Source organism: Barbus barbus (genome assembly GCF_936440315.1).
Source record: "Barbus barbus genome assembly, chromosome: 18".
Classification (NCBI taxonomy): domain Eukaryota; kingdom Metazoa; phylum Chordata; class Actinopteri; order Cypriniformes; family Cyprinidae; genus Barbus; species Barbus barbus.
In genome coordinates, this window is record NC_136746.1 from 20,801,284 (window position 1) to 20,828,762 (window position 27,479).

General features: G+C 36.3%; 4 protein-coding genes across 7 annotated transcripts in view; 1 reads left to right on the forward strand and 3 right to left on the reverse strand.

Moving 5' to 3' along the window:
- Positions 1-6,813, reverse strand: part of LOC306884513 (zinc finger FYVE domain-containing protein 26-like) — a 25,116-nt gene extending 18,303 nt beyond the window's left edge. For all 3 annotated transcript variants that reach the window (XM_079440439.1, XM_079440438.1, XM_079440437.1), the window contains exons 1-10: positions 6,715-6,813; positions 5,968-6,243; positions 5,632-5,707; positions 5,438-5,518; positions 3,977-4,466; positions 3,325-3,449; positions 2,962-3,126; positions 783-871; positions 358-491; positions 94-285 (exon numbers count right to left, since the gene is read on the reverse strand). In XM_079440439.1, coding sequence (XP_079296565.1) covers positions 94-285; positions 358-491; positions 783-871; positions 2,962-3,126; positions 3,325-3,449; positions 3,977-4,466; positions 5,438-5,518; positions 5,632-5,707; positions 5,968-6,158 — 1,543 coding nt within the window. In that variant the 5' untranslated portion in view covers positions 6,159-6,243; positions 6,715-6,813. The remainder of the gene's footprint in view (positions 1-93; positions 286-357; positions 492-782; positions 872-2,961; positions 3,127-3,324; positions 3,450-3,976; positions 4,467-5,437; positions 5,519-5,631; positions 5,708-5,967; positions 6,244-6,714) is intronic.
- Positions 6,814-8,076: 1,263 nt separating this feature from the next.
- LOC306884532 (galectin-related protein B-like) lies at positions 8,077-11,654 on the forward strand. 2 transcript variants are annotated; one of them, XM_079440466.1, is made up of 4 exons: positions 8,077-8,232; positions 8,565-8,653; positions 10,139-10,328; positions 10,441-11,654. In XM_079440466.1, exons 1-4 carry the CDS (start codon positions 8,206-8,208, stop codon positions 10,582-10,584), a joined length of 450 nt encoding a protein of 149 aa, XP_079296592.1. In that variant the 5' UTR covers positions 8,077-8,205; the 3' UTR covers positions 10,585-11,654. The 2 variants fall into 2 exon arrangements, with proteins under 2 accessions (XP_079296592.1, XP_079296593.1); XM_079440467.1 differs by having other exon boundaries at positions 8,096-8,232; positions 8,525-8,653; positions 10,441-11,648.
- A 528-nt stretch (positions 11,655-12,182) lies between these two features.
- LOC306883898 (pleckstrin-2-like) lies at positions 12,183-15,663 on the reverse strand. The gene is made up of 9 exons (XM_079439403.1): positions 15,538-15,663; positions 15,279-15,443; positions 14,610-14,794; positions 14,440-14,531; positions 13,492-13,679; positions 13,285-13,386; positions 13,125-13,208; positions 12,952-13,030; positions 12,183-12,717 (listed from the first exon to the last, which is right to left on the reverse strand). Exons 1-9 carry the CDS (start codon positions 15,592-15,594, stop codon positions 12,590-12,592), a joined length of 1,080 nt encoding a protein of 359 aa, XP_079295529.1. The 5' UTR covers positions 15,595-15,663; the 3' UTR covers positions 12,183-12,589.
- Positions 15,664-17,756: 2,093 nt separating this feature from the next.
- Positions 17,757-27,206, reverse strand: LOC306884173 (tandem C2 domains nuclear protein-like). Its single transcript, XM_079439891.1, has 12 exons — positions 27,142-27,206; positions 26,676-26,751; positions 26,339-26,533; positions 26,041-26,211; positions 25,587-25,660; positions 24,618-24,693; positions 23,897-24,003; positions 23,234-23,350; positions 21,791-21,982; positions 20,258-20,372; positions 19,835-20,034; positions 17,757-18,972 (listed from the first exon to the last, which is right to left on the reverse strand). The coding sequence occupies exons 2-12, from the start codon at positions 26,740-26,742 to the stop codon at positions 18,862-18,864; spliced, it is 1,425 nt and encodes a 474-aa protein (XP_079296017.1). The 5' UTR covers positions 26,743-26,751; positions 27,142-27,206; the 3' UTR covers positions 17,757-18,861.
- Positions 27,207-27,479: the final 273 nt, after the last annotated feature.

Here is a 27,479-nt window from a genome sequence, read left to right on the forward strand (position 1 = left end):
ATATTTTTGCTCACTTATTGTGACATTTAAATGAAAGCATTATGTTAAATTCACTCAAAAAGTTTTTAACTGGTTTATTATCAAGATCATCACCTTTGGGTGGCTCCTCCCCCTGACCCGCCTCTGTCTGCTGCTGATGCAGTGGCTCACAGTCCAGGCAGCCGGTGTGCATGTGTGCGTTCACACAGATGGCATAGAGGGCATACTTCATGGCACAAAAGCCTCGAAACAGAGTGATGTTCCGCTGGACAGAGCTGCTGAGTGAGTCCACTAATGAAGGATCTCCTACAAGCATAGAACAAAGATTTAAAGTTTCTGCAGATCTGTGTGAATTCAAATGTCCGCTGCGTCTTATACCTGTTCTTTGCAGCAGTTCCAGAACTCCGTGTTCCTCGTATTTGGCGAGGGGTGTCAGGGAGTGCAGCACATACAGGGCAGAGTGATGGTCCAGCATGTGTAAGTGACTCAGCAAGGCATCGTGGGATATCCCTCTGTACAAGTATGTATACCAGTAAATAAACAAACATATACTCTACCATTCAAAAGTCTGGGGATTGCAAGATTTTTTTTTTTTGCCATCACAGGAATACATAATATTAAAACAGAAAGCAGTTATTTTAAATTGTAATAATATTTTTACAATGCTTTTTATTGTATTTTTGATCAAATAAATGCAGCTTTGGTGAGCACAAGATTTCATGGTAGGTCAATACATAATATATTCATTAGGTTAAAACAACCATTTCGCAAAAAAGAAAGCATACAACTGTGTTTTAACTCACGGGTTGTTCTCGTCGCACCATTCCAACACACCAAGTTGAGAGGACAGAGTGCAGGCTAACTCACTCAATACGGAATCATTTTTCTGGGGCTACAGAGAGATAGAGATAAAGAAAAAAAGATAGATATACACACACAGACACACACAGTCATGGCCAGCAATATCTGCACCCTTGGTAAATAGGACCAAAGAAGGCTGTGAAAATTAATCTGCATTGTTAATCCTTTTGATCTTTTATTTAAAATTCACAAAAATCTAACCTTTCATTGGATAATAAGAATTTTAAATGGGGGGAGATATCATTATGAAATAAATGTTTTTCTCAAATACACATTGGACACAAGTATTGGCACCCCTAGAAATTCTTATGAGTAAAATATCTCTGAAGTATATTCCATTCATATTCACAATTTGAGCACTACAGGGTGATTATGAACATGAAATTATCCAGCCATGGCTTCCTGTTTCACTGAAATATAAATGGGAGGGAAAGCAAAGGCCAAATTCCCTTAATCATCCATCACAATGAGAAAAAACAAAGAATATATTTCTGATGTGCAGCAAAAGATAATTGAGCTTCACAAATTAGTGAAGTGGCTTTAAGAAAAGAGCTAGAGCATTCCCATTTTCACCATCAGGGCAATAATTAAGAATTTCCAATCAACATAAAATGTTACGAAACTGCCTGGAAGAGGAAGTGTGTCTATATCGTCCTAATGTATGGTGAGAAGGAGAGTTTGAGTGGCTAAAGACTCTCCAAGGACCACAGCTGGAGAATTGCAGAAAATAGAGTCTCTTGGGTCAGAAAACCTTTAAAAAAAAAAAAAAAAAAAAAAGTCAAACAGCACCTACAATCACCACATGTTGTTTGGGAGAGCTTCAAGAAAAATTATCCTAGCTCATCCAAAAACAAACTCCAGCATATTCAGTTGTCAGACACGACTGGAACTTCAAATGGGACTGGCTTCTATGGTCAGATGAAACTAAAAAATGAGGTTTTAGCAGCAAACACTCAAGATGGATTTGATGAACACCGGGATAAAAAGTACCCCATGTGTACAATGAAATATGGTGCTGTATTTTTTATGTTGTAGGCCTATATTTCTGCTGGAGGTCCTAGACATCTTGTTTAGACACATGACATCATGGATTCTATCAAATACCAACAGATAAAAAAATCTATAAGTGACTGACTCTGTTAGAAATCTTATAATGGACCATGGTTGGATCTTCCAACCGGACAAAAGCAGAAGCACCGTCATGGAGCTGTGAAACTGAAGGATCTGGAGAGATTCTGGATGAAGGAATGGTCTCTGATCTCTTGTCAGGTGTTCTCTAACCTCATCATAGGAGATTATAGGAGAAAATTTAGAGTTGTTAAACAAATGGAGGTTTAAAAAAATATTTAATAAAAGTGTGCCGCTAATTGTGGCCAATGTGTATTAGAGAAAAACATTTATTTCGTAATGATATTTCCCCCATTTTAAATTCTTATTATCCAATGAAAGATTAGATTTTTGTGATTTAAAAAAAAAAAAAAAAAAAAAAAAATCTAAAAAGGGTTAACAATGCAGATTCATTTTCACAGCCTTTTTTGATCATATTTACCAAGTGTGCCAATATTTTTGGCCATGACTGTGTGTATATGTATATGTTGCATAAGCAAACATAGCACATTTTAGAAATGCTCGTCAAGATCACACCTTAGCTGGAGGGAATTTTTAAAGTAAATATGGACTTCTAAAATTAGACTGTTCAAACTGAACATTAACTATACTGAGCATGAGTGGCCCCTTAGACAACAAAAAACTTTCTTGTAACATTAGGTTTATTATATAAAATCTTTCAGGAATTTAAAATCTTTAAAGGCTATTATTTAAAAACACAAAAATGGTTAAATCTACCTGAAATGACCATTTACAGACTATGGTGATTTTTTGACAATGTTATTTTACAAAGTACTGGGTTGCTAATACAACAAATGCTTTGTTGGTTTTTACTGTATAGCTGGTTATAGGCCAACATTTCTGTACAACTATAACCAATCTATTATTGTTCTAACAACCCCAAAGCACCTAAACTACAAAAAAATAATAATAATAATAATAATTTGTCTTGAATAAGCTGGAGAAGGGATGTGGCTTTGTACTGACAGTCATATACTGTATTTGACTACTGACCTGTTGGTTATGCAGGACTCTTAAAAGGATTTTGGCAGAATCCAGGCTTTGACAATGCATCCAGCCCAACAACAACAAGAGGCGGGACAAAGGCTGAAACTCAGCCTGCAATAGTGTTTCCAGTTTGGCAAACTCCTCTCGCTTTATGAGCTCTAAACCAGTAAGCTGCAAACAACAAGGATGTATCACTGCAATTATAAAACTAGAGGAAAAATTGTGTTGCGTTCATCTACACACTTTTATAAATGTTGTTTTTAAATTAATGAAACTTCTAATTGACTAACTTCAGGAATTAAGTGCAGAGAAAGACTGACAAATTCGATTACACACATTCACTATTTATTGGCCTCTGTTTGCACGTACCAAGACCTGCTCCAGAAAGTGTTTTCCAGTGCTCAAACACTCAAAGTAAATGGCTTTCCACACCAAACGCTTGTCACCATGACAGCACAAGCCAAACATGACCCTTTCCATATAAGGCAAGTCAACTAGAAGGAAATAGAGATGAGGTTTTGACTAGCAACAATACAATGATGTCTGATTAAAAAAAAGATCACATGCAAATGGTGTGACAACTGAACATGGTTTGGTAGGGAACTATGACCACATGAGCAGAAGTGTGAAAAGTCAAAGTAAAGGAGGTGGCACACACACCAGTAACAACATCCTTCACTTCCTTAAAACACAACACATACATTGGAATCAATAGGTTTGCTTTTAAGACTTTAAATTACCGTTGACCTACAGTTGCTCTAGTTTTTGTTTCCAGATACAATACCATTAAGACATTTACAATGTCACAAAAAATGTATTCCAAATAAATACTGTTCTTCTGAATAAAAATATTACGCAGTACATTGATCATTAACAAAACAGATAAATCTATTACTAGCATTTCAATGTCAGTATTTGGCTTCAAGATTCATAGAAAAAAAAAAAGACGGATTATTACAGAAACAAAATGTGATTCTGCACCTGGTTGTCTGTATGATCACAGTCAACTTAATTGACTCACCCTGTGTATGTGGAGCCTCTCTCAGCAGTTTCTCTTTGAGCAGTCTGAGCGCTGTGGCGCTGTAAGACGTCAACAGAGCCTGACCCTGCGGCCTCAGCAGACATCCCAGGATTCTCTCCTCTGTCATGGGCCCTTCTCTAGCCGACCACAAACCCTTCCACAGGGTCTCTAACTGAGCATTTGACCTCTCTGGCCCCCATGGTGCTAAGGCCAGCGCTGAACATACCTCTTCCACCCATTTCTCGTTCCTCTCTTCCACAGGCACGTTCACTCGCTCGGTGAGGTGCTGGATGAAGACGTCCTGTAAGGCGTGGTCTCTGGAGTGGCCTGAGTGCTGAAGGAAGCTGATGAGAGAGTGGCAGAGCCGTGGCTGCTGGCGGGTTAAAAGAGAACGGAGGCAGGATAGAACAGCAGCGCTCAGTGGAGGGGTGGAATCACCTGGAATCTTTCCCTTTACTTCCTCAGAGTACAGGAAGGCTTCATGCAGCTCCTATGGAAGATATAGAGCAAAGTAAAGACAGCATGAAACAAAAATTGTGATCATTGTTTCTTCTTTATTGTGACATATATCGGAGTGAAATGACTTCTCAAATGTGAAAAAAAATGTAAAATGACACTTGATTTTGTAGAATTGATTGGATCGTTGGATTGCTGTCAATCATTAACTGCTGTGATTGTTTACAGAGAAGAGTTGTTGTTGTACAATTAACACTAATATTTTTGATAAAATATTATGAGCACATTTTGCACATTTGAAAAAAACTAAAATGTAATGCAATTAATATAATTTAAAATTAATATAATTTAAAACAAACATATGACTTTTAGTGATGGTGTATATATCTTTCAGGACACACATGTCTATAGAGGCTGTCAAATAGAGTATACACATCTCAGTAAAAGAAATAATTGAAATTTCCACAAAGCATACAAGCAATTTTACATTTACCATTGTTTTGCGAAGTTTCAAGGGCTAAATAATTTCAGTAAGATTGCATAAAATTTGGATTTTTGCTTAAGGCAAAAGATTTTGCAGATTTGGGTTGATACTTGGCCACACTGACCAACAAAAAACTGCTTGGTTTGAGATTGACTTCTGTGTAAGCTGCACTTCATACATCACTTATACTAATGAAAATAGACCTTTTTTTAGACTTCTGGAAACACCGTCACTTAAAAATTGTCTATTGCAAAATTAAGATTTTTTTAACATGGCAAAGGGATGCAATATTTGTCAGAATGGAAGAGAGTGCAAAAGTAAAATGTTATTTTACTGTATGTCTTGCTCAACTGTGCACATGTGCACAACAGCAACTAATAGAGTAGAACCATATCAGAGTTGAAAGCAAACAAAAATAATCTGAGGTTTGTCAATAAAAAGCCATAAAATTGTTACAACAGTGTCTTACTTTATATGCTACACACTTGGAATCAACATACAGTAGTTGAAATTTGTCATACCTTAAGCACAGACAGTGGCATGTCTCCAAGATCCTCTAGAAGCAACATGAACTCCAGTTCTCTCTTCACAGACCCGCTCACCTGCAGAAAAGGTAACCATAATCTGCATCAGGAAAAAGAGTTACTAATAACAGTGATGAATGCTTCCTAATTGAAGCATCCATGAAAAATGATATCCAGTGGAAAACGCACACCTTTATTTTAGTCTGCCTTTCCAGAACTTGAAGCCAATACCAGGCCAGTCTGTGAGGACTACCCACTGTTTCCCACCTAAGTATAAACAAAAGAAAAACAGATGTGTTTCCTAAAATATCTTAACTTTGGCCTCTTGAACCCTCAACATAATGAAATGTTAAGTACCTCTTATAACGAAATGTTAAGTAGCCTACCACAGTTTCCACCAAAAGTTACTATAACTATTGTAACCACTATCCACAGAAAGAGGAAAATGAATTTGATTACATTTTTGTTCTCGGCATTGGTTCATGTCGTTTATGACTTTAATGAGCATTCCTGCCAGGGTCACTCACCTGAGCGGGTATGGGTGGGTAACGATGGCTTTAACGATGTTGTGTGGGCCATGGGGATCCTCTCCGCTCGCATCGCCGAGCTGACCCACGCAGGCTGCCGCGAGCTCCCACTCACCGCGCGTCAAACACCGCGTGAAGAAGCCGAAGAGCTCGCGTCTGGAGGTCTCTTCTTCACGGCCAAACGGATGCATGATAGACAGTCCGCTTTGATTCAGCAGTCTGTTGAGGTCCACGGAAAGATTACTGGCCTCAGATGTGCTATGAATTATTCCACATCTAAAGTAGAAAAGCGGTTTTGTAAGCTTGTAATCTCATAAGTGAGATCAAATCAAAATCAGAATGTATGCACACATTTTTGTAAAGATCCAGAAAAGCATTTACTTTCAATAAAATAACAACCATAAGATATAATAATACTAAATCCAAAGCCGACAAAAATGTACAGACTTCCAAGTGAGAAGATCAGAACCGGTTAATAAGGTTAAAAACAATTCTTAAGCAGAAAAAGTTACAGAATTGATGTCAGCAATTCTTGGATTTAAGCTGTTAACGACTTCTATACCGTATTTACATTGCGATTCGCGTGATTTAAACTTATGTAACAGCTCTAAAAAGTGAAATGATGACAGCAAAACAACAGACACTGTCCACTTCAAATAGTTTGGAAGAGAGCAAATTGACTACACTGTCAGTACATCGTTTTACTCTTACGTAAAAGAATGAATAAATGATTAAATTAGCACTCACGATTTGAGTTTGTCCTATATATGTCAGACTAGAGCACAGCTCGTTCAAATGTGTGCCATCAGCTGTGTGTGGCCATGAGAGAGCCGAGTCACGTGACTCAATCAGCTGATCCACGAGCTGTCAGTTCAAGGGTCAAATCAATAGAAATGAAAGAGGGGTAGGAATGGCAAATGCAATGAAGCTGTCGATCAATGGGCTGGGCTTCTAATTAAATAACAATACTTCTTTTTGGTGACAATTAAATTGCTAGTCATTATTTAGATGGAAATAACTTTACTGCGATTGCTGATGTAGTCAAGTGATACCTGATACTTTTCTCAGCGCTACATAGCTGAGCCAATCACAGTCGTTTGTGATAAATAAATGAAAAAATGTATTGACATTCCTTTAGTTGATTTCAGTTTAAATCTAGGTACCAAACATTTGGATTGACAGATTATAAATTTGTATTATGTTATTGTATGTTAGTAATCAATATGATTTAAAAAAAAAAAAAAAAAAAAAAAAACGCCTAAAAACTATTTTTTTTCGTACAATATTTGTCTCCCAGAGGTCCAAATAAGCCATTTCTCCTGCAGTACTATATCTGCAGTTAATGTTTTGGTAGATGATTGTTGTGACCTATAATCTTTTGGATTTATTATGAAACTGTGTTTGATAGTTGCGTGGCTTTACGCAGATGTAAATTGCGCATGTGTCATTCAGTTATTATGTCATTTTATTTAATTTAAACAATGAATGTCTTAATAGTCAGTAAATATCGTGAAGGTCTTAAATCGTAAATATTTTCTTGTTTCTGTTGCTGCACTACAGATTATTTGGGTTGATGCCACAATTGTTCGTATTTGGTCAAATCAAATTATTTTAATATGAACTGAGAAATGTAAATTGTAATAACAGCCAGAATGAAAAATGCTGACACTAGGAAACCTGATCAGTAATTTGCAGCTTATAAACCTTGGAAACTCTCTCTGGTGATAAAAGCATGTTGCAGAAACAAAGAGCCAGACTGGTTAGATGGGAACGTGAAACAATACACCTGATGAGACTTGGGAGCTAATTATGTCTCTTGAGTGTGTTGTCCATGTTTGTGAGTCCACCATTATATGAGCTTATTCCCAAGTGAATTAGCGTTTATATTGGTATAATTTGCGCCTTTAATGTATAAGAATAAGCATAAAAGTTATTCAAATCAATTGAAACTTACCTGGATTTGCGTAATTTGTATTTCTGGAATCACGAGGCTTGGTTTATGTAATAACGAGCAGAGATTCATTAATTAATTTTGATATGTGCTGAAGTCACTACTGTATTTATATCATCATCACTCCCTGCCTGCGATGGTTACTATGGCAACGCAGTGGCGCGAGGCGGGGTTCGCGGATTCGACGCCGGTCTCGCGCACTGCGATGATCAATTCCGCTATTGTCCTCGCGCTTGAAACGCAACACCTGCACGACTAAACTAAAGCCATTCGCGACAGAGGAAAGCATGACAGATAAGGGGAACATCCGAAACGTGAGTATAATGTTAATGATTTTAGAGTTTATCCGCCACAGAGATTGATTGATTGTGCTGGCGCCCAGGGACTGGTATATTTGACTGATAAATATGTTATATAGTCTATATTTGAGACTGCTACATTTATAAATGACACGACTCGGCAATTGGCATATTTATATATAATTTATATATTAAAATAAACTGTAAATTGTGAAAAGGATGTCTTGCAGCGATGGTTTTAAGATATAGTGATGATTTTAAATCAGTACAAATAATAAATAATCATTCGTATTTTGCCTGATTATAGCATTAGATATTTGAATGACGGTAAAGCACTATTCCTGCAGGAGGAGGACTATGCTGGGGAGATCAGAGGGGGTCTACGGCCGACCATGAGGCTGGTAGTGATGGGTATTGTTCACAAGCAGCCCAAAAGGTTCGTATCAGACACAACTGTCTATGCATTCTCCAGCACATGCGTTCATTTGTCCACTGTCACATCCACACACATCCTGAATGAGTCGGTTCATTGAGGATGAGATGCGTGACACAATGAGCCAGTTGTATCGGGGATTAAACCGTTTTAACGTCTCCAGTTCACACAGGAGCAAAAGAAAACATGGGTGCCAACAGAGAACACATAGAACTCAGTTTAAATGCATGTGGGAAAACACCCATTTAACTGCAATACCATGTGTGTGTATATAATATTAGTATATGTATATATGTAAAGTATGTATTTTTATGTAAATATATTTATTACTTTATACATACAAAAGTATTGGGACACCCCCTTCTTTAGAACAGAAAAAGGCACTTCCAAAACTGTGGCAAGAAAGATGGAAACATAATTCATGTATTAATTAAAACTGTATTTCCATCTCTGTTGCAACACTTTTGGAAGTGTCTAAAATGACTGTACGCATATGTACTACAAGTCATTGGTGTTTGGTGATGAGTTTTTGACTCAAGGTCTGCAATCAGGTGTTCAGCTGGGATTTGGACTTGGCCAGACCAGTCAAGTTCTTCCACACTGACTGAATCAATCATGTCTTTTTGAACTTTGTCTTATACACAGAGGCATTGTCATGTTAGAATAGAAAAGGGTCCTGTCCAAACTGTTGCTAACAAATTGGAAGCACACAATTCCCTAGAATATCATTATATGCTTTAACATTAAGATTTGTACTCATGGAAATAATTAAGTCAAACTTGTTTATTAGATGGGGGTGTCCCAATAATGTTTTCTATACAGTGTGTACTATACAATGTAGCCACATGCATGAAAAAAGTGATAACTTAAAAATGTAAACATTGAAATTATTTTATTCAAGTCAAACATATTATTTAACATCTCTGAAACAACTTGTATACATTATGTATACCAACTAATCTAACACGTTTTTACAGTGTATAACAAAAATAAGAAATAAATTATTAAAATAAAATCTAAACAAGTGTGATGTTTGAGCAGGGAATTTCGACAGGGAATACAAATATTCTCCACAAATTACGGAAATGTATTCCTTTTGCTTCTAAAAACATACTGTAAAATTGTATTGTCTGGTAACTTAAAGTTTTTATATATATTTATGGGTTTTTACTGTAACGTTTTTACATTTGTTTTCAATTAAATTGACTTACTTTTTTACAGTGCAATACATTTGTTTTTCCAGCTGTTGTTGTCCACTTCTGTTTTGCCAGTGTGGGAAAAAGGTCAATTCCCATGAAGGATTAGCCAGACTGATCTGGGAAAAAAATGGTGAAAAAAAAGATTGGACAATTCTGGCCATATTTGGCAACTAAGGGTTACCCAGAAACTGCTGGTTCATAATGTGATTTGATGTGGATTCCAGAATTGACACAGTCTGTTAAAATGATGCTGGTTTTTAAACTGATCTTTTTCTGTCTGTTTCTTTAGTATGGTAGTGTTAGTGGCATGCCAGTCTAAACGAGAAGGGGATGAGGAAATCGAGGGTGATGTGGGTTTAGAGTTGAAGGTGAACTTTTCAGAAAAGGCTGTGCTTCGCAACGCTCGTCTGTCAGGAAAGTGGGGCGCTTCAGAAACCGCGCTGTCTTTCTTCCCCTTTGCTCCAGGAGAGCCCTTTAAGGTAAAGAGTCAAAGTGTGTTTAAAGGTTGTGATCACAGCTAATAAAGCTCAAGTCTTTGGTAATGTCCCACCTTTCTGTCACAATGTTGTTTTTATCTTCTGTCTCTCTCAGATGGAGATTGTGTGCGAGCACCAGCAGTTCCGTATTCTGGTGGATGGGCAGCCGTTGTGTGGTTTCACTCACAGACTGACTCAGCTCGCGTCTCTCACTGCTCTTAGAGTCCATGGAGACCTACAGCTCACCAAAGTGGCTTGAGCAAGTGAAGAATTGCCTGCCATGATGACATAGACTTTTCATAGAAGCAACTTAGCTGAGGTTTTAGAATCCTGAGCGTACTGTACACAATTGTCTTAAAGTTCCAGAACTCCCTCAGTTCATTTAAAACACTTAGAATCAATTCAGTTGGGTATGTGTTTGTTTTGATAGGCTAATTGGCCGTTTGGTAAAGTTTCTCCAGTGATTTTTATTTGTAGTGGCAAATGAGGCTGTTCAGTTTAAAATGGTTTTGCGTTTGTTTGAACACATTCATAGGAGAAAATCTCTGAAGGAGCTGTGTTACCTCATGTGCAACCAGCTTTAATCAATGCAGATAGCATAAAAATTCAAATTAAGAACGATTTTCCATAAACTAGCTCAGATAGAGGATTTCTTTCATATAGTTTTTATAATACATAATGTACTACCTTTTTTGTTTGCTTTTGATTAGATATTTAGTTTCTTTGTCTCTTTCATACAGAAGCAAAAGTGCCTTCATTTGTTCCATTAGATGCACTTATACAGTAGAGAACTTTGGGTGTTTTTGTAGCAGTAATTGTTGTAGTTCAAATTCACTTGCATTTACACATTTGGCAGATACTTTTATCTAAAGAAACTTGCATTGCATTCAAGGTACACATTTTGATCAGTTCCTGCATTCACTTAATCAAACCCATAATCTTGATGTTGCTAGCGACATTCTCTACAGTTTGAGATACAGGAATATTTTTTGTTTGCCTGTCTAAAAATGTTGTTAAATCACTTCAACAGAACAGAATAAGTCAGACTTTTTTTGTTTAATTGAATGTACCGCAGAACAGTTTTGATGGCTTTAGGAACCTAAGGATTCATAACTGACACCCGAATGTTCACTTTAAAATGCAATTCCCTGCGACTGTATTGGTTTGAAGAAAAAGGACTCAAAGTCCATCTGAAGCCTGTACTTGGTGCTATCACACTTAATGCTGCAAATGAAGCATGTATTAAAAGCAAGGTCTACTTGAATGTCTTTTAACATCTAATAATTGCAATATGTACTGTAAACAGTAAACCTTTCTTAAAGAATTTTTAAGAAGATCTGATTATTTAGGTTATTTAATATGTGTGTGTGCACGCGTTTTTCTTACAAACGAGGACATACATTTGTATAATGACACGTATTACAAGGTGAAGGTGACTTTTCAGGACATTGACCCATGTCCCCACTTTTCAAAACGCTTATAAATCATACAGAGTGAGCTTTCTTTTGGGAAAGTTGAAATGCAGTCTCCTGTGAGGGCTAAGTTTAGGTGTAGGGCAATGGCACATACAGTTTGTACTGTATAAAAACCATTACACCAATGGGATGTCCCCACTTTTCACAAAAACAAACATGTGTGTGTGTGTGTGTGTGTATTTGGGCATGTTTGAAAGAGAGAGTGAGAAATATGCTCACAGGCATAGTGTGTGTTTTTAAACCATAGCAACAAAAAACCCAACAGATTTGTGAAAGACATGAAGTCAGTTCTATTACCTGACAACAGCCGGCAGGTAAAAACACGCTAACGGCTCATAACAAAACTGCAGGTATGCACAGATATGATTGCCAGAGGACAACTACACAAATGTAACTTTTATTTTACAAAATAAATTTCACAATGATCATCATTTATGCTTTCAAAGTACATTCACTGAATGTATAAGCTTATATCAAACATCAGATACAGACTTTATCAGGGATATTAAAACTTTAGATTTGGGGAAATCTGAATTTTATATGGAAATATTCTATATGTTGACTTGAATGAGGCCCCATGTGTATTACCCATTTCATTACATTTTTATATTAATATATTTTTTTATTTGTTACTAGCTGTATAACACTGTTTATTCATTTTCTTTGCACATACACAAATAACACATTTACAACTATTAAAACAGCACAATATTTCTAAATAGATGTGTGACAGACAGAAATATAAATTCAGGAAAAACAATAAAATTAACAATACAACCAATAACCTAATTAAGTCAGTTTTCTAATAGCTTGGATCCAGTCAATCCTCTCTTCGTGTGTTGGCGCCTGGATGTAATAGTGTGTGTCCGTCTGAGTGATGATTTTAAAGAGGTTCCCCTGGATTTTACCTTTAACCCCTGAAGATTACAGGAAAGTGACCATTAGCTTCTGTGTTCACAGTGTTTACCTGTAAATATTACTGCTACCTTGACAACAAGACCCAAATCATTGCTGTTCAGTGTTTTCGGTCTGTGGCAAAGCCTTTACTTAATTTTGATTCATATCTGGAATTGCTTTGTAAATACTCATTGTGAAACAGGTAGTCATCAGACTTCAGACACTTCCACAGAAGAGTTGTAAATCTGACTCACCTGATGGTATGCCGTTATCATCCAGAGCAGACACCAGACAGCAACGCAGAGATATACTGCCAACCGGAGTGATGTCATCCTGAGAAAGTCAGCACAAAAATAAACATGATTTCTTTACACTTTAGCATAAAATGTACTTATACAGTCTGTGAATTACAGGTCAGCGTTCTCACCTTGCTGGGGTCATAATAGTGCAGGAAACCAGGCTCCGCTCTCAGAACAAACAATCTCACCTTCCAGTTTTTCACCCTGTGCCCCTGACACACATAAAAAGACCATTAGCATCAAGATAAGCACTTTTCAGTTCAAAACTTCTTATAGTGGAGTGCTCACCTGTTTGAGCAGGTAACCTCTCTTCACCACTTTTCCACTGAGTTCCACCGCAGACCGAGACTTCTCTGCTTTCACACTGCCTCGCTTGTGGAAGTTTTGGGACTGTTTGAGAAATCATATCCATTTGGTTTAGGACATCTTTTATCTAGTATAAATAAAAAGCACTGAATAGAGAATAAAACAAGAAGAAAGAGATTTGAACCTTACAAAGCAGTAGAGTGCAGTGGAGTCATCGAGGAACTGTTCTCCTAGAGCTGCGTTACAGAGAGCATCTGCGCTCCTGATCCCGATGGGCCGCAGAGAGGCCTCATCCAGCAGTGCAGAGGCTAATGTTACTGCCTCCACACGGGTCAGAGCTAGCTTGTTAAACACAAGCCAGTCCACCACTGCTGAGCCTACACACATACAAACAAAAAACAGTTTGATTGTCTGTTCACAAGTTCCAGACAGCCTGTCAGTCAGTATGCTGAATCACTCTAGTTTCACAATTAGGTGGCGACAAGTCACTGTCTTTATGAGTGAATCATTCACTCAACAGATTGGTTCTAATACACTGAATCAAACAGGAAAAAAAAACAAGCAACTCATTGGAAGAAGAAAAAAACAGACAAACTAACTAGATATTGTGTCTAAAAGATTATACTTCACACACATACTGTCCACATAAGCTAGAAAGTGACTTAGATTGCAAATATATATATATATATATATATTTCAAAACTTCCTATTCAACAAAGATTTCTGAAAAGAATCACAGTTTACACAAAACTATCAAATGAGCATATTAGAGTGATTTCTGCAGAAACATGTGACACTAAAAACTGGAGTCATGGCTGCTGAAAATTCGGCTTTGCCATTATCGGAATAAATTACATTTTAAACCCAATAAAATATATATTTTGAAAAAACTTTAAATGGTAAAAATATTTCATGGTAAATGGTAAAAATATTGCTGTTTTACTGTATTTTTATCAAATAAATGCAGCCTTGGTAAACACAAGAGACTTCTTTCAAAGAAATTTTAAAATCTTAACATTCCTAAACATTTGAACAGGATTTTATAAAAATTAAGATTATCAGGAGAGAATGTAATGTCTTTAATAACTCACATTCATGCTTTATTGTGTTAGATCAGTGTGTTTTTGAGTATCTGACCTGAGAAACAGTTGGTATAAGAGCTGCCTTGCTCAACATGACTGCACAGCCGGATTCCATTGTGCACATCATACATGGAGTCCACCACCTGACTAATATACAGACACACATTTAGATATGACGTCACAAACACATATTCACATATATTGACAAACTACATATATAGCTACCTGAGGTTGACATTGTGAAGCTGGAGTGATGTGGATCCTTTAGAAGGGGAGGTGGTCAGTGCATCACGTGGGTTGAGGTTCTGTACCACTGCACCAATCGCCGCAGCCCATTCGTCACGTTCCTCTCTTGTGCAAGCCTCCAGAAAGTGTTCCTCTGAAGTGCTGGTCTGCAGCTTCATCACCAACTGCAGGGTGTAAAATGTGGTTACCATGACAGAAGCCTTCAGTCACAGCACTAAAGCATTATACATGAAACTGGCATAAACAACATGCCACAGAAAACTCCATTACTTGGGGTTTGATTACACCTCTTAAACAACATGGACTATAAATCAAAGCCATTGCAAAGTTTTACCCGGAGAAAGTTTGCTCCTGACATGCTAGTGCATGTGAACAAAATTGCAAAACAAAATAATGAAAGGTTAATGCATATTAGCCATAACCAGAGGCTGTGAACATCTGAAGCACTTACTAAGACACTCCCAGTGTTGGGTTTAAGGTTTAACTAAACCACTGATAAGCCACTTCTCAATACTATTTGTTTGTTGACTGTGGAAATAACCAACTATTGCGTTATATTGAGATATGCCGTTACTCTGTTTTAAATTCCTTTACAGCACATTATAAAACTGCACTATACTGTAACTTGTAATGTAGTTTTGTACTTACCGGTCTGTTCTCGTACTCCAGGTAAGGGCATGTGATTTTGCAGTCACGCTGCGGTATCGTCCCTCGATGGCAGGAATCCCGTTGGCCGCCCTCATATTTATAATACAGAAGTCTGTCCGATTTAAGTACAAACCAACGAACTTTCCAGTTTTGAACCACATGACCCTAAAAATGATCATCATTTGTTAATAAGCCAATAACAATTAGGAGCTCATTTGTCAGTATGGGTAGATTTTAAAAAGGTTTAAATGTCTCTTACCCTTTTCACCAGAAAGCCCTCTTTAAGCACGCCGTTATTTTCTGACTCAGTGCCCATGTTGTTAACTAACTGTAGTCTCAATAAGCAGGTAAGCGCTTTATCAGGTGTTTTATAGCTGCTGCGGAATTCCTCAGAATGCGCGTCATTGCGCGCACCTCCTATCGGCGCCCCCGGGTTTAGGGCACACAATCAACGCTGAGCAAGAAAACTTTGTCTGGGCGTGAATTTGATGAGAAAAACAAAAACAAATAATGTAAAATTAATAAAATAAACTATTAGAGCTAGTAAAGTTTAATTAGGCAATGATAGAATTAAAATGAATATGATTCTGTTAAATCTTACAAGAACACAACTCTCCGTTGGGACATTCCTGTTGGGGGCTGCTTTCCTGAGTCACTGACGCAGACAGATTGAGTCATATTGATCTAGTTCAGGTGAGATTCAGGTGACCGGATGTTTGTTGCTATGGCAGTGCAGCTTAACATTGTAAAACTCATATACTAATTGTATTTCCTTAGTAAAAACTGTAAGCTTTACCCTAATAAACCATAACAGTACAATTAATGAGTAGGCAAAAAATTTGTTAGCCTACATTAATGTTTCATGTTTAGATTAAATTCAGATTTGTTAGAAATGTTATGAATTGTAATTATTTTTAGTCTAAATATACAGAGGAGCCCAATGTTATTTTTCCTTTTCTTTTGTTCCGAGTTTGTCAGTATATTAGTTAGAGGCTATTGTACAGCATTGTTCTGAATGTTTCTTCAGAATATTACAGAATTCTAAATGTTACTGTAAACACGTTCGGACTGTTATGAAAAGATTCTAAGATTCTAAATTACACACACACAAATTTGGAAAACTGGAATTTGCCAACAGGCATGAATAGCTGTGCCGAGACATTCTTACACAATCTGTGTGTTGCTCAGAAATTAGCGGCCATGTTCCTACATGAACTGTGTGAAGATGGTAAATTACGACGGGAACACGGCCAAACAGCAGTTACCAAAAAAACAGTAGCCCCTCACTGCAGAACAAAGATCCAGGGGGCGGGGTTGGATCCACATCTAGGGGGTGGAGATGGTAGGTTTAGGGCTGGGGATGGGTGGGTTTAGGGATCAGGGGGTGGAGACGGGTAGATTTAGGTCCATGTAAGGTGGGAGGAGTTGGATCTAGATGCAACCACGCCCCCTGGATCTTGAGTTCTGCAGTGAGGACCATCTAAGAAAAAACGCTCTTTCATTGTTCATTCATTTCTATAGTGCACTAGATGGTGCTCTCGCGCAGCAATTGAGTATACTCAAAACTGATTCTGGGAAATTTTGGCCCAGCTTCGTTTTGTTTTCTGTTATTTGGGGTAAACTATGTCAGTCTATAACATAGACAAGATATCCATTAAAAATCCCCTCATTGTTTTATGTGCTTGTAAAAGAGCTGGAAAATGTGAAAACTTCAGTTTGGGGAAGGTGTAGATGGTGTGATGATGCAAATGAGCAAATTCTCAGTTTGAACAAATTTGTGAGGATTGCAGATCCTGGACACGAAGTTAAAATCCCGGACCTGCTGATCCACTTTTAATTGAAACACACAGGACAGACAAAGGTACACAGCCCCCTGGTCACAGCTGTGTGTGTGTGTGTGAGAGAGAGAGAGAGAGAGAGAGAGACTGAAAAACAATTCTGCCATATTAACTTTAATGATTACCATATTGACTTTTTTCTAATATTTTTAAAAATTATTATTATTAATTTTGTCACTTGGCTTCTGCCATTTTTATTGTCTTTTATATGACCATTTTTAGTATTTGATTGTATGGTTGCTATGGATATGACACATTACACAAATACTTTCACACACAAAGATCAGCTGTTTTACTGGGATTTGCTGCAGCTGGGGGTGTGTCATCAGAAATAACCATTAACACTGTTCAAACAGTGATCCCGAAAGTTCTGACGTAAATTAACTCACACCCGGATGTAGGCCTTTAAAACAGCAGCACAATCAGAGGGGTTAGGAGCACAAACATTCAGACCCACACAATCATCCTTGGTCTGTTTATAATGTTTCCTCTGGGTTGGAGAATGGTGGTAATAAATCACCATATTATGTTATCAAGCCATAGTACAGTTGTCAAATCATATAAAACATAAATGAAAGTGTCTTTTATGAACCTACACTCACACAAAAACCCATTAAAATTTAACACAATGGATTCTTTTACAAGCAATGTTATCTTTTTTATTTCTATTACATCAGGATGCCAGACTGGAATCAAACTATCTTTGTATGTATGCATACAAAATACAGTCAATATGAACAAAATATTAGCTTTTTAAATATCTGCCTTACATAATATCACATGTCCGCTGAACTACAGCATTACTTAACACAATGTACTTAAACATGAATACAATGTACACTTTTAGACAAGCTACTGTGACCTGTGCAAAAATAAATTCTTAGAAATGACAAGGCCTAGAAAGTTAGGTCGCCTTGAATTAAGGGTAGCACAAAAGATGTAGAGAAGTGAAATGTGTTAACAAAAGTCTCTTTGTTGCACTTTCTAGTGGCCTTTCTCTTTTTCTTGTGTTTGTGAAAGGAAATAGGGCACAATTTGAAGAATTGAGAATTGTCCTCCATGGAGAGGAATGTAACCCAAACCCTTCTAAAAATAAAAGCTTTTTAGATAGTGTTCACCCCAACACCAACACAGTTTTTACTGCACTTAAAACAGGTTTATCATTCTCGAAAAGCAAGCGAAAGTGCAACAATCTTCATTAAATTGCTCAGAAAATGCAAATATCTGTTTTTGCAGAGAACAGATTCACATTAACTCAGTAGCACTGAAATTGTATGGCGATGATAGAGAAAAATACTGAACATAATACTTCATTCATGAATTCTGTAAAGTAGGCTAATTAGCTGACTGTCTCCTCTTTATTTGGCCATGTTGCTATACTGACAGTTGTAGAGCTCTGTATAATACATTTTATTGCACATAATGTCTACGTATCCTGTTCCTGTGCTATGTTTTAGACAGTTGTGTGTTTTCAAAGTTACACCACTGAAGAACATAGAACGTTACATCTACAAACAGCTGAATACATGATTATCTACACAAGGATCTGAGTGTGTGTAATCAATTTAGACCTGTAAATGAGTCATTTCTACCAGAGAGTTTTATACAAGCACTTTTTTTTTACCCTACAATAACTATAATTGAAATAACCATACAATACTTAATTATTCAAAGATAAAAAAGCTTTTGGAAGCTGCATTTAAAAACCATCTGCTAAAAAAGCTCTTTTTATTCATCCTCTCAATTTAGAGTCGACTAAGTCTGTGCCAAGACGTCACCACTTTTTCAGGTTTAGCCATGGAATCCTTCCATTGCTCCACTGCCTCAGGAGAACTGCTGTCAAAACCCAAGAGGACCTGGAAATGAAGGAATACATATGTGACCCTGGACCACAAAACCAGTCTTAAGTCACTGGGGTATATTTGTAGCAATAGCCAAAAATACATTGTATGGGGCAAAATGATCCATTTTTCTTTTATGCCAAAAATCATTAGACATTAAGTAAAGATCATGTTCCATGAAGATATTTAGTAAATTTCCTACCGTAAATATATTAAAACTTAATATTTGATTAGTAATATGCATTGCTAAAACTTCATTTGGACAACTTTAAAGGCGATTTTTTTGCACCCTCAGATTCCAGATTTTCAAATAGTTGTATCTCGGCCAAATATTGTCCTATACTAACAAACCATACATCAATGGAAAGCTTATTTATTCAGCTTTCAGATGATGTATTTAATCTCAATTTAGAAAAATTGACACTTATTACTGGTTTTGTGGTCCAGGGTCACATATAAAGACTGAAACTTGGGGCTTAGTAAGATTTATGAATGAAATTAATACTTTTATACAACAAGGATGCATTAAATCAGTCAAAAGGGAGAGTAAAGTGATGTATAATGTTTCTAAAATTACATTTCAAATTAATTCTGCTCTTTTGAACTTTCAGTTCATCAAAGAATCAAGTTTTCTACCAAAAAAATTAAAAAGTAGCACAATTGTTTTCAACATAATAATGTTAAATGTTTTTTGAGCACCAAATCTCCTTATTGAATAATTTCTGAAGGATCATGTGACACTGAAGCCTGGAGTATATTACAAAAGAAAACATTTTAATATTTTACAATGTTGCAGTTTTTTTAATCAAATAAATGACTTTAAAGGTGTTCCATACTAAATGTAGTGAGTACTGTATGTATTTTGCGCCAAACTGACCTGTCCAAGCATGTGTTTTCTCCGAACAGAGCCACGACTGTAGAGTTTGACTGCCAGCTGCAGATTCTGGTCCTGATTGGTGATGGGCAAGTGTAGCACTTCATCCCATTGGATCTGCCCCTCTGATGACTTTATCACCTTCGTCTTCCTCTTCAGTAAGGCCCTACCCTCACTCAACAACTCAACCTTCACAAAGAAACCTAAAGAGAACATCCACTTGCACAGTTCATTTTATCAACATTGTCGTATTTGTCATATTCATTCTTCCACAACAATAAACTAAGGGGGGAAATAAATAAGAAATAAGAGGGCTTTCAGGAGAACAACTTAACTTATAATGAAAATATATTTAAAATGGACTAGGATGTAAAAAGTTATGTTATTGAGAATGTATGAAATGATGATTAAAGCTGAAAGACTCACTCTGTGTAAGAGGTGAGGAAGATGATGGAAGGTTTTGAGCACTGTGGATCTGGAGTTGCATTCGACTGTTCACTGGCTGAAAGCACAAGGCCAGCTGAAGCTCAGCATGACACACCTACAGAAACACACAGGCAGACACAAAACAATCCACAATAGGGTTAGGTGTTATGTTGCACACACGTGTGCGTGTGTGTGTGTGTATGTAATGGCAGACTACCTGCTGCAACTGATTCACTGATTTATAGTTGAGTCCCAAAACAATTTCTGACCCAGTAGCAAACATACACAGCCATTATTCATGAAAAAAAACTTCCTCTAGACCAGATTCCACTGACTTTCATTCTGGAGCACAGTTCTGTCAAACACCTCATTATTGAATGAAAAGACTTTCTTTTCAAAAAAAGCAATTTTCCCTGTTAAGTGTTTGATTTCAGTCACATGCACATACAAGCAAGACACGCTGAACCACTGTTTCCAAATGTTCAAAAAAGTTGGCAAAATCAGCAAATAGTGCCATATCTGATACCTGTATGTGTGTTTGGCAGTATTCAGTAGGCCAAACAATGTTTTGATGACCTACTTACAGTGAAATGATGTACAAAGATGATAAAGTGACACAGTAAGATTCATTTTGCAGAATTAAATATCCAAATTTTTATATTATGTATAGGTATTTAGATGTTACTAATGATCAACTTGTAAAATTTAATGTATATAAATGTGAAATATTTCTAAATAATATATAAACGGGCAAGTGTATGTGTATGTACACAGACTACTGTTCAATTCGGGGTTTGGTAAATTTGTTAATGTTTTTGAGCCTTTTATGCTCACTAAGGCTGAATTTTTTTAATCAAAAATACAGTAAAAACAGTAATATTCTGAAATATTTTTACAATTTAACATAACTGTTTTCTATTTTAATATATTTTAAAATGTCATTTATTTCCTGTGATGGCAAAGCTGAATATTTAGCAGTCATTACTCCAGTCTTCAGTATGATCACATGATCCTTCAGAAATCATTCTGATATACTGATTCGGTGTTAAAGAAACATTTCTTATTATTATCAATGTTGAAAACAGACATCCTTATTTTTTCTGTGGAATTTCAGGATTATTTAATCAATAGAAATGTAAACAACATTAATTAACATTAGTTAACAACTGAAATTTTTCTTGAAGTTAATTCCTTCAAGGAGTGCTTTCAGCAGTATGGAAATGGCTGGTTTCAGTACATTGATTTCTTCCCCTCTCTCTCTCTCTCTCTCTCTCTCTCTCTGTCTGTCTGTTTCAGCCCCAGTGACCTCAATATCACAGAAAAGACCTGAGCAAAACTAGTGCAGCTGTGTAATTTGTGATGCAAGTAAAATATGTGGTCCAGTGGGTGAGTGAAGCACTGTGGGTAATTGAAGGTGGAAGTTTAAATTTTTTTCAAAGAACCTTGCTGTCAAAATTAGGAAGGCTCTGTAGAGAGAGAGACATTTGGGATTAGATATGCAGTCACACTGAGATACAGCAGGTGAGGACTCACATGTGTTTTAGTGTGAGGCTTGAACTCCAGCCAGTGGTTTGTTTCCTCCAGTCCAAGGGTTCGCAGAGATAATACACACTCTCCCAGCGTACGCTTACGTGGTGTGTGAGCCTGCAGGCGCAGCACCAGCGCAGATCTGCGTATCTGCTCTAAGTTAAGAGTGAACACGAATGTCTCCATGAAGACAGTGTCCTGAAAGCGAGACAGAAAGAGAGACAATATACCCAGAGGGATAATTAGCTACAAGCTCTACATGTGTTTTTGCTTATATGAGGAAGCATGTTTTTTTTTGCAGCTTTGGATTTGTGGGACTTTTCAGTCCAGCTGGAATGGTCATTATTCAAGAAACACAGGTGGGACTTAAGGGAGGGCTGAATAAATCATCACAAATTAATTTAAATAATGGCAGAGCTGCCAATCTTAATATGCATTTCTTGTAATATCAATCTATGAGGTCTATGATTCCTGGGAAATGTTTTTCTCATTCATCGTAATGGAAAAAAATGTGATATATGTTTTTGAATGAAGACTCTTAAGCTCACCAAGCCTGCATTTATTCAACCAAAATACAGTATAACTATTACAATATAAATTCATTTTTAATTTTTTTTGTTTTTATATATATATATATATATATGTGATCTTGGACCACAAAACCAGTCATAAGTAGCACGGGTATATTTGTAGCAATAGCCAAAAATACACTGTATTTATATATTTTGTACATTTCCTACCTTAAATATATCAAAACTTAATTTTTGATTAGTAATATGCTTTGCTAAGAACTTAATTTGGACAACTTTAAATGCGATTTTCTCAGTATTTCGATTTTTTTGCACCCTCAGATTCCATATTTTCAAGTAGTTGTATCTGGACCAAATATTGTCCTATCTTAACAAACCATACATCAATGGAACGCTTATTTATTCAGCCTTCAGGTGATGTATAAATCTCAGTTTCGAAAAATTGACTGGTTTTGTGGTCCAGGGTCACATATATCTATATTTTAAAATTCAGTGTCACGTGATCATTTAGAAATCATTCTGATTTACTGATTTGGTACTTTAACATTTCTTATTATAATGTTTAAATGTTGAAAACTGTGCAAACCATGATACGTCTTGTCAAGATTCTATGATGATCAAAAATTTCAAAACATTTAAAAAAAAATCTGACTTCAAGCTTTTAAATAATAAAAAAATATATTAAAATATTTTAAATATATATTTTAAATATTTTAAAAATATTAGCAAAATATTTCATTTCATCAGAGTACATGGCTAATTTTGAATGGCTGCCAAAGCAGAAAGGCACCTTTTAGAAGCAGATGGTATAATTCTGGCATCTACCAGCAGGGGATAATGCTAATCATTTTAACCCCTTGATGAAGCTTCAATCGAATCTTGGCTGTTGTATGTTTTATGACGGCTGGATTTTACTCACTGCTGATGCTTCCTTGGCGGTGCTCTTAAATCGAACTGGCTTGGTCATGGTGATGACTCCTTTGATCCCAATCTTCTGCACCTCCACCCCATCACTATACACACTCAAATCTGTACACTAAAAGAGAGGGAGTACCAAAATGAGAGAATAAATGAGAAACAGTGAGAAAGCAACGTACAGTTTATGAGCTTTTACAACCACTAAAACCACTGTATGTCAACAAAGGGCATTTCTCAGTGGAGGAAAAAAGAGGCAGGGCCTTGTTTGTATTAAAAAATAACTGACAGAAATAAAACTAAACAAATATTATGAAATGAGATCAAAAAGTTTGTTAATATTATAAACAACTCACACTCTAAGATACAACCCCATTTGGTCACTTCCAAACATAAATTAAATAATGTAAATAAATTAACATTAATATGTAACATTAATATATTATGTACACTATATATTGTGTAAAATAAAGAGGCAGAGACAGACAGATATACACATTAAGTTATTTTCAATTATTTGAAAAAGAGAGATTAAAAATAGCTGGTTGGAAATGTGATCACTTGTTAAAGGTCTCTCAGAGCAACACAGAGGCACCATTCAGCTGGACTAGATGGGACACAATGGCCTGTTGTAGACTAGCAAAGCCTCTCCTGGATGAAATCATACCTTCACTAAGGTGATCCACACCTGCTCCACCGCCTCTTCATACTTCAGGTGCACACACACTTTTCCTGGCTCACAATCCCGCTCATCACCAGACAGCGTGATGGACCCTACGCGCACACACACACACATCCATGCAAACACACATAAATGTTTTATATAATATTCAGTTAATGGGATAAAGAAAAAGAGGGACAAACCAAATTTAAAATCCAACTGTTTGCTGAGTGTTAATTAAAAACACTTTCAATTAAATTAGAAAAATGCAGAATGGTAGACAGAAATGCAATGTATTTAGATTTTTATTATTTGTGTTATGTGTTTAAAGATCCACAGACCTACATTCTGAAAGTTATCTGAGGACTTGTGTACTGGACCTCAGGGAAAACATTTGGAAGCAATTACTGTGTCTGCCCTTTACGATTTCACAATCTGCAGTCATCTGAGTCTGTCCTGTGTGTGTGTGTGTGAGTTTGTTTGACAGTCTATGTTTATGTGTGTACACGGTGAGGAGAGAGGGGGTAAGATTGTTGGGAAATAAATGGTCCAAAAAGCCCCTGAAAAAACAAAAGGAAAACCAAACAAATAAAACTGTAGTTGAAATTCCAGGTGATAGTGGAGCGGAACCCTTTCCAGAGAGTTCTATTGGAAGGGACTTTTGAGGGTTCTTTTGGAATGTGCTTGTCTGCAGTTACGATTTTAGTGTTCCGTCATGAATGGTTACCTAGACTACGGCTGCTCCCAAAGGAATCCTGAATGGAGGATGTGCTGCTCTGGACACTGGATACAGAATCATAACGCTTGGAGGAACAAGAGAGGAATAAATGTTACAGAACAACAGCACTGCTAATCATTAAATAGCAAAGTATTATGTATACACCACACTTCAATCGGGAATTTAATCTGATCTAACTGATAAAAGACCACAAAAACTTTGAAACTTAAAAAAAGAAACAAAAATAGAGATCTGTTACAGAATAGAGAAATAGAGATTCCAACAGTAATAATGATTTCTGGCATACTAACAATGCATGTAGTATGATAACTAAAGTTATTAATTATTATTAAGTTATTAACTAAGATAAATATTGAGCTAATTATTCCAGTAACAAATACAACAAACCAGTTTTGAATTAAAGTTAGCAGTTAATATATCTTGCCTTAAAGTTCAAAGTTGATATCCAGACTAACTAGTATAGTGTTTATATAAATAATGATAAATAATAGTCATAAAAATGTTTACTAATTATTATATCCCTCTATAAAATACACTTCACTTTAAAAGTTTGCTAATTGTTAGGACTTTGTAAAGAAATTAATACAAAGAAATTAATAAAAATGTAGAAATTTCCATTAATCAAAGAATCCTAAAAAATATATCATGTTTACATAAATATATTAAGCAATGCAAACTTTTTCAACATTGAAAATAATTAAAGTCTCTTGAGCCCCAAATCAGCATATTAGAATGATTTCTGAAGGATCATGTGACACTAAAGACTGTAATGACTACTGAAAATTCAGCTTTACCATCATAGAAATAAATTACCTTTCTTTTTATACATCAAATATTATATCTCACATGTGAACAGGTGTATGGGATCTCAGCAGCATGTGATCGATGTAGTTTTAATTACGATACAGTTTAATGGATTGGGTTGTTAAGTGTGTGTGTGCATTTGTGTGAACTCACCTGTACGTGGCTCTGAGGGTTTGACAAATCATACATGGAGAGACTGAGTTTCTGTTTGCCACTGTGTTCCAAACCTGTAAAACAAAGAGACACAAATCATTTAATTCATTTTCCTCTTAGAAAGAGTCTTAAATACTTGCACTTCTGCAGTTGATTCAGTACAGCACATTATGTAACAAAAGTGATTCCATTTATGTATATATGAAATGTATATAAATTCTAATGAAGCATTCTCAACAATATGATCAGGGACATTGTCAGTGCAAATCTGCCATGAACAATTGGGGATTTAGGAGCAGGAATAAAACATAAGGATTACGCACAGGTGGTTAGGAATGTAAATATTTGAGGTTACATGCTGAGAAGTTACGTGATGCTATGAGGAAGTGAAACTGCACTCTTTGAACAGCACACACAGGTAATAAACAGGTTTGAGGTTTTAGGCAGATCTCACCTGTGCCAGGACTGTTGATGGGTCTGTTTTTCAGAGTGAGGTGTCTCAATGAGCCTGGTGACATGTAGCTGATCATATGACTGCTGTTTAAGGTCAAATCAGGGTCATACATCATTTGACCGGCTCCTGCGAGCTCTGCCTTCCTTTCTCCATAAGTGGTCCTTGTGGCACCTAAAATCATTTGTATCTAATTAAATATGTACTTAAAAAAAAAATAATTTAAGAAAATAAAAAACAAATATAATTAATTAATTTAATTAAACTAACCAAATAACTCATAATAAGTCATATTGCTTACTCTGTTGCCCAATGTTGTAGCCAGAGTGCTGTGATCCTCTCGGCTGGATGTAGGAGGGTTTGAAGGTTGGGATGATGAATGGAACGTCCCGGCCGTCTGGAGGCAGTTTAGACAGCAGATAATCCTCTGATACTCCAACATTCTTCTTCACATTAGACTCAGCAGTTAATTTAGCAGGAGGTCGAAACTTAATCACTATAAAACATTTAAATGTATACAAATACACCTTTCATAACTCATATAAACATGTACATTTATATACAGTATATTGTATGCATGTATAACGAACACAACAATCATGAGGAGGTCTATAGGGGAGAGAGATAATCTCTCTTACTCTGAATCTCTGGTTCATACTTCTTGGACATAAATGTCCTGCAGCAGTTTTTGATGCATTCTGTCATATTGAGGATCTGCACAAAAATCACAAACCAATCACATAAAAAGGCTGAAAATAGGATATTTATGTGAATTTACATGAAACTGTCGTAATAATGTGAATAATTTTTCGTGGTAAGATTTAAAGTTGTGTTTGGGATAACGTTACAATAAAACATTACAATCTACACATCAAAGACATCTAAAATTGAAAATTGAGGAAACTTATGAATGATTAAAGCATTAACAACAGAAAAAAGCTGAGGCATGAAGTGCCCACAGTAGCCCAAAGCTGCAGAAATGCATATATAGCCTAAATATATATAGGATATATAATACGGTTAAAATTATTTTAACAATCAATAGTAACCGCGTTTTTCATTTTTGACCAAGAATATCATGTTTGTGTATAAGGTTGTACGCACCTGTGCTGCTGTCCGCGAGGAGATGAACTCTTGAGTTCTCGAGAGCTGCAGGTGCTTCTGAAGCCTCAAGTGAACGGCAAAACTTCTGCCTACGGTTGGGTCCTAGTGTCCGAAGGTCCTTAATAAAAATACCGCTGTCTCTTTGATCACTCCCATACGGAAGCGTATTGCATTCACTTGAGGAAAAAAAATCTACTCTGTTTTTCTGAATTAACGAGTTAATTATCTCAGAATTACGTGATAATTTTTCATTAAAAAAAAGTTTTTGCTCTGTTTTTCTGAATTAACGAGTTAATTATCTCAGAATTACGAGATAATTTTTCATTAAAAAAAAGTTT